At 43.9% G+C, this 17749-nt stretch overlaps 1 protein-coding gene and 1 long non-coding RNA gene across 4 annotated transcripts in view; one reads left to right on the forward strand and one right to left on the reverse strand.

Moving 5' to 3' along the window:
* Positions 1–17749, forward strand: part of BEGAIN (brain enriched guanylate kinase associated) — a 937901-nt gene that overhangs the window by 911171 nt on the left and 8981 nt on the right. For 2 of the 3 annotated variants that reach the window (XM_085628030.1, XM_085628032.1), the window contains one exon: positions 10304–10387. The exons of the other annotated variant lie outside the window; for it this stretch is intronic. In XM_085628030.1, coding sequence (XP_085484156.1) covers positions 10304–10387 — 84 coding nt within the window. The remainder of the gene's footprint in view (positions 1–10303; positions 10388–17749) is intronic. 3 annotated transcript variants of the gene reach the window in all.
* The window catches only part of LOC146798994 (uncharacterized), a 347593-nt gene that overhangs the window by 302790 nt on the left and 27054 nt on the right, over positions 1–17749 (reverse strand). The gene's annotated exons all lie outside the window — the stretch shown is intronic.

The following is a 17749-nucleotide window of genomic DNA, read 5'->3' on the forward strand; positions in this document are numbered from 1 at the left end:
AAAAAATAATCAAAATGTTCCTCTGGTAAAAAGTCTGGTACCACTTAAAATTGTCTGCGCTTGGCTAATGTGTTCCACAGAGATGTTCTGAAAGATTAGTAAGTCATCCCCTTTATGGTGATTTTTCCCTTGAGTACGTTGCGCTTGAAAAATCACCTGTTTTTGTTCATCACAATGGATTCTCATCAAGACATCAGGAGCAAGCTTTTTCTTCTTTTGAAACTCTGAGTAGACTCTGTGGGTGCAATCCAACATGATTTCAATGTCATATGGAGCGGATAACAATTTGTGTTAAAGTTTCAGAATGTAGGGAGAAAGTTCTGAGTCTGGGGCAGACTAACTTATTCCTCTTATGTGAAGGATGTTTCGGAGACTTTGATTTTCCACATAATCAATTTTTCTATTCAGAGTTTGTTGTAAACGTCCCAAGGCTGCACCTCTATTGAAGAGCATATCTTTCTCATAATTTCACTCAGTCACTGTGCCCTCTAGTTGATCCACACTATCCTCTCATTTTTGTAAATGGTTATTAATATCGCTGATAGGTTTGGTGTGGGTGGCCCCGTATATGAATAAAACCAATGGCATTTGGACTACAATCAACCCATTTCAGTTTAATTGGACCATGATAGCCTCACCAAACACCATGTGGGATAAGCAAATCTCATAGCAAATCAAAAGAGGAACCTCTGCTGCCTGATGACACGGATATGTCCCGGACAGCACAAGACTCTCTGCTCCTACCAAAACAAGCGGCAGCACTGAACACTCACGCCATCCAGAACAGCCACAAAAAGAGGTTTCTACCATTGGTGAAGCACACTCCTGTACCATCAACCATCGCTAACTATCTGAGGTTTGTTGTTTTACCTCAGGCTCTGTTCTCACGCACTCCATTCAAGCTTCAGCACAGCCAAAGACCACTCCAGCACCTTTCAGCACGGCCGGCGGCCATCTTGAATAGGGAGCCCAAATGCTTTCTGAGAGCTTTTTAGAAATTTTATTCTAAATCTGCAGATTGCTTCAGTCATAACAATAGCCCTTGGTGCGCTAGGTGAAGCCTTTGATGTTTTTTCAAGGATTAGGCTCCATATTGCTTGCCCAGTAGTACGGTGCTCAGAAGAGAAGCATCTGCTCAGGTCCCTGCCCTTGCCACCCCCCAGCAGCAATTTTTCAATCTGGGATCAAGTGGGTTACTATAACAGTCTTTCTCATTGCCTACACACACACTATTGATACCCACCACTGTTTTAAAGTGTATATCACAGATGTTTCAGAAAACTTTACCTAACACACAGTGTACATCCCATCAATAATCACACACCATTCCTCAAAACAATGCCTGCATTATTTCTACACTTGGCCTGTGGTACAGCACCACTCTACACAAAGGGGGCCAAAGGTTTCCTCTTACAATGCTATAACTATGGAAGTTAATGCCTTTCTTTTTCACGTCACTGCTAAAGATCGAGGATATAGGTGAAATACGACATTAAATCATGTGCACATGCATATCCTAAAGGCAGGGTGTCTTTTAGGTGGGACTTGCAGTACCTGGAAGCTGAAGCACTCGATGTGTGATGTATACAATAGTGTTCTGCTTCGTTGTAATAACCAGAGGCTTTCCTCACCTGGATCATTCAAAAAAGCATAATTAGATGTTAAAGATGGCGTTCTGACAGGCTGTAATGCCAAATGTTGGAAGTTTGAATCCCCTCTCTTGATATAGTGTAACATCAAATGTGTTCTACTATCTCTTTCTAAACACCAACCCATGCACACAAATGGAAATTAGACAGATCAAATCTACTAAGGTCAGTGCAGAAGTCTGGATCAAGTTTGTTTCATGGTAATTATACCTCAGAATGAATGCACATATTTAAGGTCTGGGATGAGATGAGTTTACAGTGCACAAGAAATATATTTCAGCATCTAGCGTAGAAGCTTTAGGACTGGCTGATCCTTCAGGGAGAGGATCAGTGGCAATCTACAGTGTAACATTGTTCAATTCATATTTGCAGCTACCTGACTATGGCTATGTCCGATTGTTTACTGTTGTATGGCACTTGCTATAATACAAAAACAGTGTGGGGCAGAGATAGTGGTGCAAAATGGCAAACTTGCTCTAACTTTTGCCTTTTCCTGTCATACACAAGTGGGCTTCCTATAGAACTGAAGTTAGAGATCTTCAGCTGGCATTTTAAATTGGTTAATTTCCCTCATTTATTAGGGAGTTCTCAGTGCAAACATGTGAATCATGACTATCCCTGATGCAAGATATGGTATTGTAATGGTCCCTTATTTTTAAATGGTAATTGTCAAGAATGGGGTTATTCATCTGGAAGGGGTATACTCTTTCTAACTTAAAAATTCCACCCTACTTAGATCAAAAAGACTTAGGTGATTATCTGTGATCATTATTAGGCTATGGCACAAGCAGCTGGTAATCCTTAGAGAAGTATGTGATAAGTTCAAGAAGTATCAATAATTATAAAGTAAGAAAAACAACAGAATAACATTTAGAAAGCCCTTTAGAAAATTGGTGAAAAAAATCAATGAGCAACAGGACACCAATATTTTTAAATTTGTTAAGAGTAATGGGAGCTATGATTTTCTTTTTTTTTACTTTTAGGGCAAAAAGTGCCAAGAGAAAGTTAAGCACCAATCAAAAATCACTGTTCACAGTTGGTCAAGACCTACATGTAATTTCAGGTTGATTGCAATGGAGCAGAGGTCGGATACATCAAGCATGTTTTCCCAATCTAAGTTAGTACCATTGGAAATAATCTCTGAAATGGAAGTCAAAATCTCCCAGCAGTGCAAGGTCCAAGGCTGTGACTGTGTATGGCCCCTTGAAGTCAGATATGTCATCGTTGAGCTCTTGCCAAAGTCAGTTAGTTAGTTTTGGTACTAAAAGCTCTAAGCAGGACAAACCTGGATTTTGTAACCACCAAGGTCAGATGGTAAATTTTATAGATTTGTCAAAATCTTACAGTGGGACAAGGCTGAAAGCTGTAGACTGGCAAAGCTCCATGAGGCAGGATACCTTTGCCATGAGGTCCAGCTAAACCAGTTTTCAACACAACAAAATCTCCAAGCGGGATAAAGCTGGTTTACTTGCCCTCTTAGGGATGACCTTCCTGAGCATGCCTCAGCACCTTTCCCAATTGGGAAATGACTAAGACCCACTTTTCTGCAATTGCTTGCATAGTTCCTTCTGGTTGGTTCTGCAGCCCTTAACTAGTCAGGGCAGGCTCATGCAGGGTCCAGTCCTCTGTGGTCAGCTGGGCCCTCTTGGCGTTAGAAGTCCTTCTGCTTTTTGTGTCTCTGAAGCAGGCAAACAGGAGGCTTACCACTTGAAACTTAGAGAGCAGTTCCAGCTCCTTTTTGTCGGCAGAATTCAGCATCCTTTGAGTACTCAAGGGAGTCCTCTTCTTCCAGCAGGAGTCTGGAGTCTTCTTCCAACAGGGCCTTCTCCTTTAGGTGGATTCTTCCAAGGTCAATGAATGTTCTTAGGAGGTTATGGCTGAGGTACCAGATTTATCCTGTGCTTTAGCTGGGGATTGGAGAAATTCTGCATCCAGTCCTAACTATTTCCTCCACCTCCTTTTGCAGCACTTCCTCTTTGCCTAGAGCCCCTGCTTTAATATGGTGGAATCTATATGCCAATAGGCAGACCTGACTTTAGTGCCTTAGCCACATCCCTATTTAGATAATCTTTCCTTCCACCTGACAGGGTGAAACTTTTTTTCTCCCCTGCTGTGGCTGGAGCCTGACTGTCTAGGAGGGCCCTCGAGAAAAGTAGAATAATCCCTCCTTAGCAAGTCCAAGTCACAATTGGTGGTGCTAAAGTTGCCCTTTTTTCTTCCAATTGTTCTTATCACATCCTAGATCATTTATACTGCCTGCTAATTTGTGAGCAGGTTACTTCCCTGGGCTCAGAGATTGGCTATTGTCCTCTTAGCTAGAGTCCTTACTTCTCTCAGCCAAGGATGCATTGTGTAGCTCTGGATGGGCTGAGTAGTAAAACTGGTTTAGGCCACTTTAGGTTCAGGCAGCACAAAGTACATTTTTATAAAGTTACTTTTCGAATTAAGTTATCAAAAACCTGATTTCAGTTTTTAATCAGATTTTGGCAATAAAGGAAGAACTAACTTTGAAGCATTTTTTTAGCATTTACCCAGATAGAGATAGGAAATAAAGATGTTAATCCCATCTAGGCCTTTTCAGGGAAAAGTCTGGCAAAGGATATACAGTGAAATAGATTTGGGATTTTATTTGACGGAGAAAGCAAACTAACCCCAACACGTAGTGTGCCTTATTTTTATATATTGACACCCTTCCCTGCGGGCTAACAAGGCAATCTTGAAGTGTGGCTTATGAATATATAAAAATAGAATTTCCCTACATGGCAAAGGCAATTTTCCTGCCATGTGTCACCGCAGTGCATTTAAACCTCAGTCTAGCCAGATCACAGCGTTTGTGGCAGACATATATTGTCATGTGTGTGGGTGGTGCAAATACACATTACATCCCACATATTACATTTAACTTTACATACTGTAAGTGCATTTAGGCACCATTTACAGTAAACTAATATAGCGGTTAAATAGTCCAAACAGAGAGTTCCTCAGTAATGCACGTTTTATGGGGTAAACAATTATTCATTACTAATGTTTAGCAGTGGCAAAGCACAGAGTCGTAAAGTCAGAAAAACAGGGAGCACGCAAAAAGGGTCATTTTTTAAAGTATTCATATAGGATATGGCCACCAGTGGAGGCATCAAGGCATCCACTCCTCCTGAGCCATGTATAATATTCAGTAGGTAGCCTACAATTTGTGTTCTTAAAAGGGAGCTTTGACGAGAAGTGGTCAATACCCCAAGTCACCAATTAGTTTAATTGTAGATTTATCAGCCTAGCAAAGGAGACCAGGAAGATCACTGCTTCCTCTCCAGTTACCATGCAGAAATGAGGAAGACATTCCTGGAATCAGCCAGAAGCAGCCTTTCAACCTTTGGCAGAGGTATTGGGGACCGCTTGAAGCAGGTACAGCTGATCAAGCACATGCTAAATGGAGTGGGCTCCATCCATCTGGCAAATGCTCAAACAGAAACAGGATATGCTATATGTTGGTGTGCCTGCACTGAGGGTGGCACAGTATTTGTGTGTGCTCTTGACCGTGTCCCATTGAGAGAAAGTTTGGTGTCCAGTTTGGAGTGCAGTTTGGAGTATATACCAGGTGCATGGGACTTCTATCTCAGTCTGATGTAAATTACTAACCAGTGTATATTAAGAAACATGGCGGGAGCTACATCCAGGCGATACACAGTTTACCTGCTACTCCCGGCGGTATAAGTCAGCCTCTCAGATAGACTTCTTTTTGATTCCTCGTTATGTTAATTGTATGAATGCTGAAATTAGAGCCAATTCCTTTTCAGATCATTCTATGCTTATTATTGAGATTAGAATAGAGGGGGCGAGACGGGAGAAATCCAGGTGGCAGATGGATCGGGTCCTCCTCTCGAACCCTAAATGGGTAGAAGAGATGAAGGATTGGATCAAGGTATTTTTTCAGGAAAATAAGGGCACAGCGACACTTTTCTCAATTTGGGGGGTGTTTAAAGCTACAGCTAGGGGCCAGATGATTACTGTCTCGGCATCACAAACTGAGGTGCGGAGGGATTAAAAAATTAAACTACAACATGCCGTAGATTTAGCCTTAATGCAGAGGGATAGTTGCAAGGGACAACACCAAGAATTGGAACAGCAACTAATAAGAACAAAACAGGAATTAGGGGAATATTTCACATTTGAGGAAATAGCCAGCTCCAGGACATATCAACAGCGTGTATATGAGGAGAGTCAGTTAGTGGGAAAACTCATTGCCTGGTCAAGCAAAGCTAAGCAGGAATCAATGTTAATTACAGAACTGATAGAACCAGAAACTGGTGCATTGATTATAGATAAAGAAAAGGTAGCACAAGCGTTTCTCAGGCATTATCACAAGCTTTATGCAACTGAGTTTACGGTATCTAAGGAGGTGATAACCCAACATTTGGGGGACATTGATCTTCCATGTATGACAGAGAATCAGGGAGTTGAGGTATATGCGGAAATTAACCAAAAAGAAATTAAGGAAGCCCTTGCTTCAATGCTGGAAGGCAATTCCTCCGGAAACGACGGCCTACCCACAGAGTTTTATACGGTATTCTCAGAAGAACTAACACCTTTCTTGCTAGAGTTATTTAATTTTGTAAGAGTGGGAGGTGGGGGGGTCCTTCTACTTTCAAAGAGTCAACAATAATACGTTTTGTTAAAAAAGATAAGTGCCCTAATAATGTTAATTCATACAGGCCAATTAGTTTGTTGAATGCCGGACTATAAAATCATAATAAAGATTTGGGCAAATCGTTTTTCTCCTATAACGCAGAAGATTATCCATAAAGATCAGATGGGGTTTGTCTCTGGTAGACATATGTCATCTAATACTGGGTTTCTGGTCCAAGCGCTTGATTTTTTCAATTCAAATAAACTACCCCTTCTCATAATGACGGTTGATGCTGAAAAAGCATTTGACCTAGTTAATTGGGAAACTCTTTTTTTTATTTTTACAAAGGTCGGGTTCCGAATCCATATTACACAAATGCTGGTGAATCTGTATCAAGGGATTCAGGCACAAGTTATAATACATTCGCAGATAGCAGGAAGAGTGCCTATAAGGCGAGGAACCCGTCAGGGATATCCTTTATCACCTGCTTTTTTTGCTTTCTTTATAGAACGCCTAGCGGCAAAAATTAGAGCTTACCTACAGATTCAAGCACCTCTGGAAGGAAAGCCAAAACTAAAATTATTCGCTGATTACATCATTCTTTATCTCAGGCCAGAGGAGCAGAATACCAGGACAACCTTAACTGAATTTAAGCAGTTCAAAGCAATTGGAGGGTATAAAATGAATCATAATAAAACTGAAGTTATATTACTTAATGCCAGTAGTCAAAATCTCCCTGAGTTTCTGCAACAGCAAGCCCAATCTTTAATGCCAATTCGCTATTTGGGGATTTATGTAACAAAGAGCTATGAGGAACTTTTTGAATTGAACTACTTAGCAATGGTTACAAAAATTAGAAACTTATTGGATAGATAGACCCTTCTACCACTCACAATAATTGGTAGAGTAACACTTATAAAATGTCTATCTTACTATTATTAATATTTTTATTTTCGAATGTTCCTATTAAAATCAATACTATATATTTCAAACAGTTAGATGTTAAGATCCATCAATTTATTTGGAATAAAAAGGCGTCAAGAGTAAGATTGCCAGACCTTCAGCTAGATCTCAGACAAGGGGGTCTTGCACTTCCAGAGTTTTGGACCTACTACGAGGCAACTCTGATCGATATAATGGTTAGAATTATAAATGGTAAGGAATCTCTGGATAGCTTCTTTATAGATAAGATGCCTCAGGAAGCAGAAACCTGTACCTCAGTCTTTATTAAAACAGCCAAATTACCAAAAATGACTCGCTGCAAGACATTGCAGGGGCTAGGAGCAAGAATATGTTTATTTTACCATACTAGGGCGAGTACAGGGAGCCATGAATTTTTTTAACTTATAGAGTGCAAAACATTGGGCCTTTATATTATAAACAGTCAGATAAGGTTTTCGGAAAGTAAAGGTTTTAAGGAGCTAGGCAATTTTCTGGTTGCAGGGAGATCCATAAAATGGGAGGAGATCCAGGCTAGATGTGGGACCAGCTGTAATTTGCATTTTTTTAGCTTTCTTCAGATCATGAAATTGGTGAAGGAATTCTGTTTTCCATTCAGCATCTCGGCCTCTCTATCACCAGCTCTTTTTAGAGTTAAATTAAGGGGTGTTGGGAACTGGTATAGAATATTGCGGGACCAACGGGAAATCCAGTGGTAACGAGGTTTCTAGACAAAGTTTCCCAAGAAACTCAATGTACGTTCTCAGAATTAGAGTGGCAAGAGATCTCATTACAAGGCCAAAAACTACTAAGAGCTGCTAATTTTAAAAGAATGGCTTTTTTATCCCGCTGGATATCCTATTATACACCTGCCACCATCCTACATAAGATGTATCCCGAGTTAGAGGATAAGTGTTTTCGTTGTCAACAGCCGGGGTTGGGGGCTGGCTCCATATCTTTTTTACTTGTCCGTCTTTAACCCAGTTTTGGGAGGAAGTATTCTCCGTGGTTAACGAAAATTTACAGAGAACACTTAAACCAGAATCAGAAATAGCATTATTTGGGTTTATAAAACAAAGATCGAATACTCCAATCCCTAGAGGTGAGAAATCATTTGTTGCGTTCTCTGCTTTGGTGGCCCGCTCCCTGATCCTTCAGAATTAGAAGTCAACGAAAATTCCAACCCTATTGGATTGGTATAGAAAAATGCAACGTACTAATATCTTTGAGGAAACCTATGCAAAGAGGGTAGGGGCCACTAGGAAACATTTAGCAGTTTGGAAATTTTTGGACTAAAAAATGGGAAGTAATAGGCCCACCGCTTTAGATTTTTCATGTCTTATAGTTGTAATGTTGTTATGCACCGCACTTTATGCAATGTATATTGGGGCTTGCTCCTCTTCCTTGGGAAAAGTGGTATTTAGCTATTTGATCATGGTAAAAATGTTATTATGCACAGCACTTTACTTCATCATGTATCTATAATGTGAGGGGTTATGGTACAATGCTTCTGCACAGCACTGTACTGCTTACATTGTATATCTTACCATCTTTTGTTAGGTATGCGAGGAAAAAATGTATAGGGGATGAGAAATGAGGGGAAGGGATCTTAGACTCGCTATTCTGATGCATTTCCAGGTTTGCGATTCCTTGTAAATCAGGGAAAGTGTCTGGTTCCATGGGTGTTGCATAGTAACACCCACAGCATCACCCATGGAACGCCCCTTTCACGCAAAGTGTTGTGTGTAAAGGGGTCGTATTTACAAGGACAGGAAAAGACACGCAGGGTGGCTTTTTCAGTTCTTGTTAATATGGGGCAGAGAAATGCGCTGCCGGTGCGTCACGAAAAGTGAGGCACTGGTGGCGCAAGGGGCTTGCAAATCTGTCCCTGCATTTCTATAGCGTGAACCCAGGCAAAAGACAAGAGAGGCTTGTACATGGACAAAGGCAAGCTTAAAGTCGCTATCCCACGTGAGCAGCAGTTAGATTGAGCTTTTTAGGTTATTTCAGCTGAAATATTGAATGATTGTCAAGTGTTTTTCATTAGCTGTTTTAAAAATTAAAAGAAAAAAACGTAATTCACCTGCCCTAAAATAAAAATTCTGATGTGCTCGTTTTCCAACTTATGTTGAAGATACACACAAAATGCTGTTCATTATTGGTAAATCACTGAAACCAGTTGGTTAAAGATGTGATTCGCAGCCATCCCCTCCTCACTCATTACGAGTGGGGGGCAATACATCTGAAATTCAAGTGGTTATTAGAACAGAGAGGTGGGCATCTTGTAAACTACAAGGAGCCTCGAAATTATACTGGAAGTCAAATTGGTGCTTATACTAATGTTCATTTTTTTAAATAAAAAGCGAAAAATGTCATTCTAGGTGTGCATGAACGTGTTGATGTATGTGTTTTATCGTATATTTGTATATGATTTTAATAAAACAAATTTTTACCTACCACTGTACGCTTTCGGATGCCCTTCTCTGAATCTTTTCCTAGGATACGTTGTGCTCAAGAAAAGTAAAAGTGAAGATATCTCAATAAATGTACCACTTTTCTGACTGAATGAGTTTGCATGCATACTAGGTCAGCATTTTTAATGGAAGGATTTCTGTATTACGGCCTTTACACGTAGGCTCCCATTCCCGAATGTGTCTGAACAATGGTTTAGAAACCAAGTCCACACATATGCCAAATGGCTAAGATATCTGATCCCAGCTTTATTCACCCTATGGTGCTGAGAATGTATGTGGTAAGTACCCTGCCATATTAAAGAAAGATGGATTATTTTGCGCTTTAATATATTACAGTTAGCTCCTGCAAAACGGTTCAGTTTCTAAAGAAAAAACATTCTGAGAGGCAAACTTAGAATTCTTTACAAACCCACTTAAAAAATGTATGATGGAGGAGGTGTCAACTTCTCTGCATACAATCTGAAAATAATGTTTTTGCATTAAAATTAAGGCATGTACTAAAACATAAAAGACTCGTGCAATGTAAGGTACAAGAGCACCACCTAAAACATTTTATTAAAACGTTAGCTTAGCTTGAAGCACTAAAAAACAGTCCTTTTTCTGTTTTTGTTTTTTTGTAGGAGCTCTATAGAAAGGACTGCAATCTAGCTTCTCAGCTGCTTCAGAGCAGCAAAGCATACCACAGTGCCCATAAACTTTCTGAGGTAATGTTAACAAATGTACTACAATACTATTTCAATTTTGTGGGTCGCTAACAGGCCGGGTAGAGAAATGCAGGTGCATTGGGCTGGGGAACACGGATAGGTTGTGGCGCATGCTTTGACAAAATGAGCTAAAATGTGGTCTCCTCAAACGTTGACCTGATAGGCCTCAAGATGACTCTCTTTGGCGTGAGAGTATAAACATTACAGATAAGTAGCAACTGACTAACGTAGGAACATTTTTAAATCTCAAGTACAACCAATCGCAATTGCTCGTCTTAATGCACTTCTCATTATTGGATTGAGCTAGGCATTACAAGGAAAATGTATGCAATGCACCATTTTGTTAGTGCTCCGAGGTCTACAATTCGAAAATTGGCCCATCTGTCAAATGTTTATTGCACCACCTTTTGCATTCACCCCCCTTTAGGCCACCATCCATTGTCCAAGTCAGAGTCGCTTCATATATGACCATTTTGCATGATGCATTGAAACAATATAACATCTTGATTATTGAGAGCATGCTACATTGATTGAACTGGTTTATTTGTGAATTTAGGGCACATACCATGCGTTGACCAACAAGATATGAATAAACTACACCTGCAGTGTCAAGTGTTACAGATTAAGAACATTTCTCATGACCATACATTAGCTGTTCTTCTTTTTAGTGGGTAGTTTTAAGCCCCTGGAGGAGAAGGATCTCAAAATTCTCAAAATGTGCTTTAATTTGCAAGCATCACTAGGACCAGAGAAGTCAGCCATTTGCAATTTACGGGCCCTGTTTTTCACAACACAGGCAACATGCACGCAGAGATATACATTCGCTTGGGTGGCCACAAAATAACTTCAGACATGTCACGCTGACATTTAATGAGAACGTTAATTGTGTGTAGTCACCTCTGCAGATTGTAGACAAATCTCTGTTGAATCTCAAGGAATAATGATTGAAAACTCAGGTGCCATGGAGCTTAGATCTTTAAAAAAAAAAGGTCGCAATGAAAAGGGGAACCTCCAAGCTCCCATGATTCTTTGAGGATCATTAAAACTTATTATAAGCACTAACACCTCCAAGAAAAAGAATCAAACAGTGTGTCCTGACAGCACTAGACGTGTGTCTTTGAGGCTGAGAGAGCAGTCTTTGATCAAAGAGGGCATGCATTTACCGTATTTCTTTTTCACCTGTGGAAGCATGACTAGGGGCATACTGTCCGAATCATGCTTTAAACGTCACATTCTGCGAATATCACCAACAATATAAAGGTACGAAGATATTTTCTGTCTTTTGCTAGACTATGTCAATGCAACAAGAAATTCGGAATGTAACAGAGCAACAAACCCTTTGGACGTCTGCCATAGCCCCCTGGTCTTAGTGCAACTGGCCATACATTACTTTTTAGGATATTGGGATTTTTTTCCACTATTGGCAATGTGTTTTCTTTAAGGTGCGAGGTAAATGTGATTTACATCTGAATGCAATTTTGTGCAAACGTTTATGCTTGCTCTGTGAACGAAAACCTCCTCTGGAATACCATGCGTTTAAATGTATTCACACTTACTAATCCCAGTGTGTTTACTCAGCCTTTCATCCTTCTGAGGTCGATAAAATGAGCGCTATTTACTTGAAGAATTACAACGCAGCTATTTACAATGACAGGAAACCGCTAAAGCGGCAAAGAAGTGCTATACAAAATTGATTCTGTGTTAATTGCCCCTTTGCATATGTTCTGTTTCTTGACCAAAAAATACGACTCCCTCAGAATTTAAGGCAATAAGAAGGCCCTGCAAACCACTGTCTATGCAGCATCAGTGACTCAAATGACCTACAGACTCCATTTCAACAAGTGGAATTCAAGCATCCAAGTGGTGAAACTAATAATGGCTACACCTCCCTTAAAATACACTAGGATAAAGCAAGCTATGGCATAGCCAATAAGTCTCGCCTTTGGAACCTTTTAAGTATTTAGCCATGCAGCCCATTATCCTGGGTGCTACAGTGATGATGTGCCACTGAATATATGTTTGCTTGCGAACCCTGGAGTGTATCTGGATTTCATCTGCGTTTATATGGTACCTAGTTTGTAGCTGTGAGTGTTGCTCACAAGGTAAATGTTAACAAGGGTCTTCGACTGGAAACCAGGTGATTATGTAATTTGGGCCATACTAGACAGAACAATGTATAGCTGTGTTATGAATATTTGCATTAGACATTACTTACATCTTGAGGCACGTGGAGATAAAGTCACTTGCACCAAATCACATGATATTTTTGATTGATCACTAAAACCAGTACTAGACTATTAGTGAAATACTATAAAAATGGGTGATAATTTTACAGACTCCCTATTGGAGTGGTTTCTGACCAGGCCCAAAACATTATGTAGATTAGAAGCACTAAAAAGAAGTAATACCTCCTTAAGTGCACGCTAAGCTACCAAGCTGGGTAATACAGAGCTCTGGAGAGAGAGATTTGTGACCAGATCTTACCACAAGTTGTTGGTAACTTATGAAGTTTTCACAAGAACAGTAGTTCATTCATAACAGTCAGGAACCCATAACCACTGGTGGGAAGGAAGATACAAGCCAGAAACAAACAAAAGAAGCAAACACAGAATAGACAGAGTGCACAGCACACGATACACAATCTAAAATCACGCTCAGCATCAATAGCAACGAAAATGAAAATCAGCTTTGCAAGAGTTAGGAGAGTGCTATCAAAAGTATAACCCATCCAAATAGACAGAACCCCAAAACAAACCGGAAATATATACACAATCCATAATGAGAACAGAAAGAGACAGAAAGTCTAGGCGACCCCAATAGAAAAGTTCGCAAGGTCCAGAGCCACTTTGAAGAAATTAGCACTTTGTGATGGAAAATGGTTACACAAACGAAACCCTAAAATGCCCCGGTTACTTACCGGTAATCTTCATTACTCCGAGTATAGTCTTCCTCGCCACATGACTAACAAAGTGAGCTTCAGCTCCACACCAGAACCCTCCAAAGCAAAAAGTCAGCCTCCCATGCCTCCCATCCCCTCCCAATATGGCCGACCCATTACACCTGACCTCTATAAGAGGCGGGCCGGCCCAAACCATCAGCCTGAAACTACCAAGCACAACATGAAGCCGATAGCCAGACAGGGAGGGAGGGATGGGAACTCATGTGGCGAGGAAGACTATACTCAGAGTAATGAAGATTACCGGTAAGTAACCGGGGCATTACCTCCTCGTTAGTCTTCCTCGCCACATGACTAACAAAGTGAGCACATACCAAAGCCAAGCGGCTTCATGGAAACTCACAAGAAACCAACGGATCAGAAAGGGATGCCCATGGAGGAGGGCAAAGCCAACAGACCAGAAGAGTGGAAGGACCACCCAAGAGAGAGGCAACCACGAGCAGGAAGAACCAGCTCGGGACAGAAAGACACTGGAAGGGCTGGAAACCCGGACCAGCGAGACACGAAGAGTCACCAGAAAATCCGCCGAACCAAAAGCCGAAGGAGGACAGAGAAGGAATGGAACCAGACAGTACGGAGCCAAAAGCAACCGCAAACAGGCCCCAGAACAACAAGCAGGTCCAAGTACACCAAGACCGCCCAACGGACAGCCAAAAACGAGAGGGGAGCAGAAGCCCAGACAAAGGAACTGAGGGCCACCCCACAACAGCGACCCAACAACAAGCTATAGCAGAAAAGAGATGCAGTACGACAGAAACACAGCAACACCGCACGGTGGACCACCAACCGCGGGAGAGCCAAAACCACCAGAGGAACGGGGCGTGGAATCAGACGTAATCAAACAGACTGGCAGGAGCCGCAAGAAGGGATAGGGGTGCAAAAGAAGCCCAAAAAAGACAAGGGCCACCACAACCCCACCCGCCAGGACACAGACAGGCGGGACACGGAGCTCAGTCACAAACGGACCCCCTGGAAGGGTGCACAACACCAAGGAAAGGACCCAGGCAGGCACCCAGCCACCAAGGGAACCCAACTGTCCAACAGCAAAAAGGGGAAGACCCACAAGGCCGCCCATGGAGCTCAAATGAGCAGAAGGAACCAGCCCCAAGGCCAAGCCACCATAAAGGAAGCGAACAAGCACCAAAGGCCACCAGGCAGAAGAAAGCACAGAGAGCCCGGCAGGGAGAGGAACGCAGCACGGAGAAGCGAGACCACCCCGCACAGGGACCAAGCAACCCAGCAACGTCCCACAAGAAGGAACCGAAGCCAGCCCCCGGGCGGGCAACAACTAGACCTGGCCCAGCCAAATACGACAGGACCAGGAGCGTACCGGGAGGAACAGCCACAGGAAGAAAAACACCCAAGGTGAGAAGAACAGAAGAGCTAGGCGAATGAGCCCGAGCCATGTCAACACTCCCAGGGAGCCACCTGAGCCAGCAGGCCCAGGACCCCAATACTAGGGAGAAAGAAGAAAAGGACACAAAATCCACACCGAAAGCACAGGGCCCCGCCCAGGAGAGGAGAACCGGGAGCCCCAACACCCCACAGACACCCATAAGCACAGCTGGAAACAAAAACCACCACGGGGAAGCAAGAACCAGGGGCAGGACAAACACCCGCGCCCACAGAGGCAAAACACGAACCACCGAGCAACAGCCCCCAAGGCCACCATCTGCAGCAGCAGACGCCAATGGAGAAGCACCCAGGCGAGCACCACCAACAGGACAAACGCCCTGGCCAGGCAAAACAATCCCAGAACCCCTGGAAGAAAAGGAACCCTAGGAAAGCACAAAGCTGGGAGCCCGGACAAGAAGGCCGAAGAGCCAACACCGGGGACTCAAACCAGAATAAAAGTGTCCCAGGGCAGGACAGCACCATCGCGCCCAAAAAAACAACAGGGGCAAACCCCGCAAACCCCCCGGAACACGAGGCAGGGGAGCAAACGCCATGAAGAGCAACAAGATAACAATAATAATAATAATCCACGGTGGTAAAGCGCGAACCACCACCCGTAAGGGTCTCTAGGTGCTGGAGGCCGTCGGGAAGATTAAGCACGCCATTGCCCAGAGACACATGGAGCTGGGCTGATCTGCCGCTCGTGCCGGGAATCGAACCGTGATCCCAAGAGTCCGGAGTCAGTCGCCCTGGCCGCTGCACCGCACCACTTCCTCCAAGAGGCAGGGCCGGGGCTAAGCCCAGAGAAGCCAAGGAACGGTCGACATAAGTCAGACCAACCGACCCTGCACCGACCGGGAACCTATGCACGCCCCAAAGGACGGCAAAGGCCGCCAAAACCCGGGAAGGGGAATCCAGAACAGAAAGACCACTGGCCCAAAAAGGAAGTGTCTGAAGACGCAGAGCCACAACCCACACAAGATAAGTGCCCACAGCACCAGGTAGTCCCAGGACGACTCCCCTCAAGGTGCCAACCAATCCAGAACCCATATAACTACCCAGAACAGACGAGAGCAGATGCTCCCAAGGTAGTATGGCCAAAGGGCCCTGGAAGCCAAGTACGGGAAGCAGGAGGATACACCCAAATGCCAAGGCGCAGCGCCCAAAAACTGTGGCAGTAAGCCACCCCTCCGTGCAAAAAGATACCGGAGACGGTGCCACAGAGAGGAAGGAAGGGGACACCCAACCACCACACCAGATCAACCGAACATAATCCAGTCAACAATGGGTGAACGACTCCCCTCACAACCAGAATCCCCCACAACCACGTGAAGGGGACACTAGAAAAATAAGTCAACACAAAACCTAGAGGTGCAAGAAGTCCCAACCACCAGGCCACAGCGACACACGGACAAGGGAAGGCACATCCAGGGCCCCACAAAATGCCGAAAAAAATACTCGGCCACACCGTAAGACGGAAGCACCCTCCGGGATGAAGGGGACCCTGTGCCACGGGGCCAAGGCAGCCAAAAACAAGCTGCACAGTGGAGCGCCACACTCCTGCCGCAACATAGGCAGAAGACGAGGAGGGCAGAAAAAACACACTGCGCCACCACCCTACACAGTGTCCCAAGTCCCAGGAGGGACTCGGGGAATGTGAAAGTAACCGACAAGGAAAGATGGCAACATCCCAGTCCGTCGGCACACCCACAGAAGCAGCCATGGGAAAGGACAGGCGCCAACAGCAGCCCGCCCCTAATAGAAATGCAGAAGCCAACAGCCCCTGTAAACCTTTCAAAGCAGAGTTTGAAAATTCGCCATCCTAGGACACTGTGACAGCTGTAGCAGGAGTCGAACCCGTGTCCATTGAGATACATTTCCCACACAGGCACATGACTTACCATTGAGCCATAGCTCGTGCTACCCAAAGACACGAAAAATCAGTTTCCACCAGGACGGAAAACAACATCAAAAGAAACAGCTCCGCTTATACGAGAGGAGCACCACCCGATGGAACCTTGATCGCCTGTAGGAGACTTGGCGCTGAATAACAGATGGCCATCGTTACCCAACCCAATGGTACTCAACTTATCGACCAAAGATGGATGAAAGCCTGAGTAGACCCACCGGGATATGAGCCATGAGGCCGAGCACAGGCCCCTGCAGTGGCTGCCGTAGGCAACTGAGCCACCAGACCCAGCTTCTCAATGTCCACCCAAGAAGAAAGAAACAATGAGACAAGACATGGAAGGCCAAAAAGCCGCAACCTGCAGCTTACGTCATAGAGCACGTACGGCCCCATGATGCCGCTTAAAAAAAACGGAATTACAAAAACCCTAAAATACGACCAGTAGGTAATAAAACCGTAAGAATTCACGCAACCAATGCTTATGTGGAAGACCCACGTACACAAAGCACAAATCCGCAATGTGGGTCACAGGGAGAACTCAAACCCACGGCATGGGAGAGCCGGTGCCACCAGCGGTGCAAGACCAACCGCAGAGCCATAGCGCACCAGTCCAGCCACATAATGCGATTTGAAGCAGGAAAGAAACTATCACAAACCAACAAAAACAGCTAGGCAAACATACCTACCACTGCAACTGTGCATCCGAGACCCTTCAGGACCAATAAAATATATACATCCCAGAGTCCTAGATCCATTACGACAGACCCAACATAACAAGCACACAGACACTGCTAGAATGAAACCAGGGATACAGTCTTGCTGCGTAGAGCGCATGCCTGAGTGCAAGACACTTGACAAAAACAAAACAAGGTGCAGCCAACGACCAGATCCTATCCTCATCCTAAGTATTAAAAAAGACAGGTGACACCCCAAAGTACATAATACCAGCCGCACGCCGACGGCCCAAGGAACGGGTGAGACTGCGGCATCCAACGGGACAGGGAGTGAAATGGCTGCGGGGGAAGCTGGACGAGCCCAGCCCCACATCACGCATCCGAGGAACAAGCCAACGCCAGGCCAAGGAACTGCACCCGTCCCGGCG

Source organism: Triturus cristatus, chromosome 9 (assembly GCF_964204655.1).
Source record: "Triturus cristatus chromosome 9, aTriCri1.1, whole genome shotgun sequence".
In the NCBI taxonomy this organism is placed as follows: domain Eukaryota; kingdom Metazoa; phylum Chordata; class Amphibia; order Caudata; family Salamandridae; genus Triturus; species Triturus cristatus.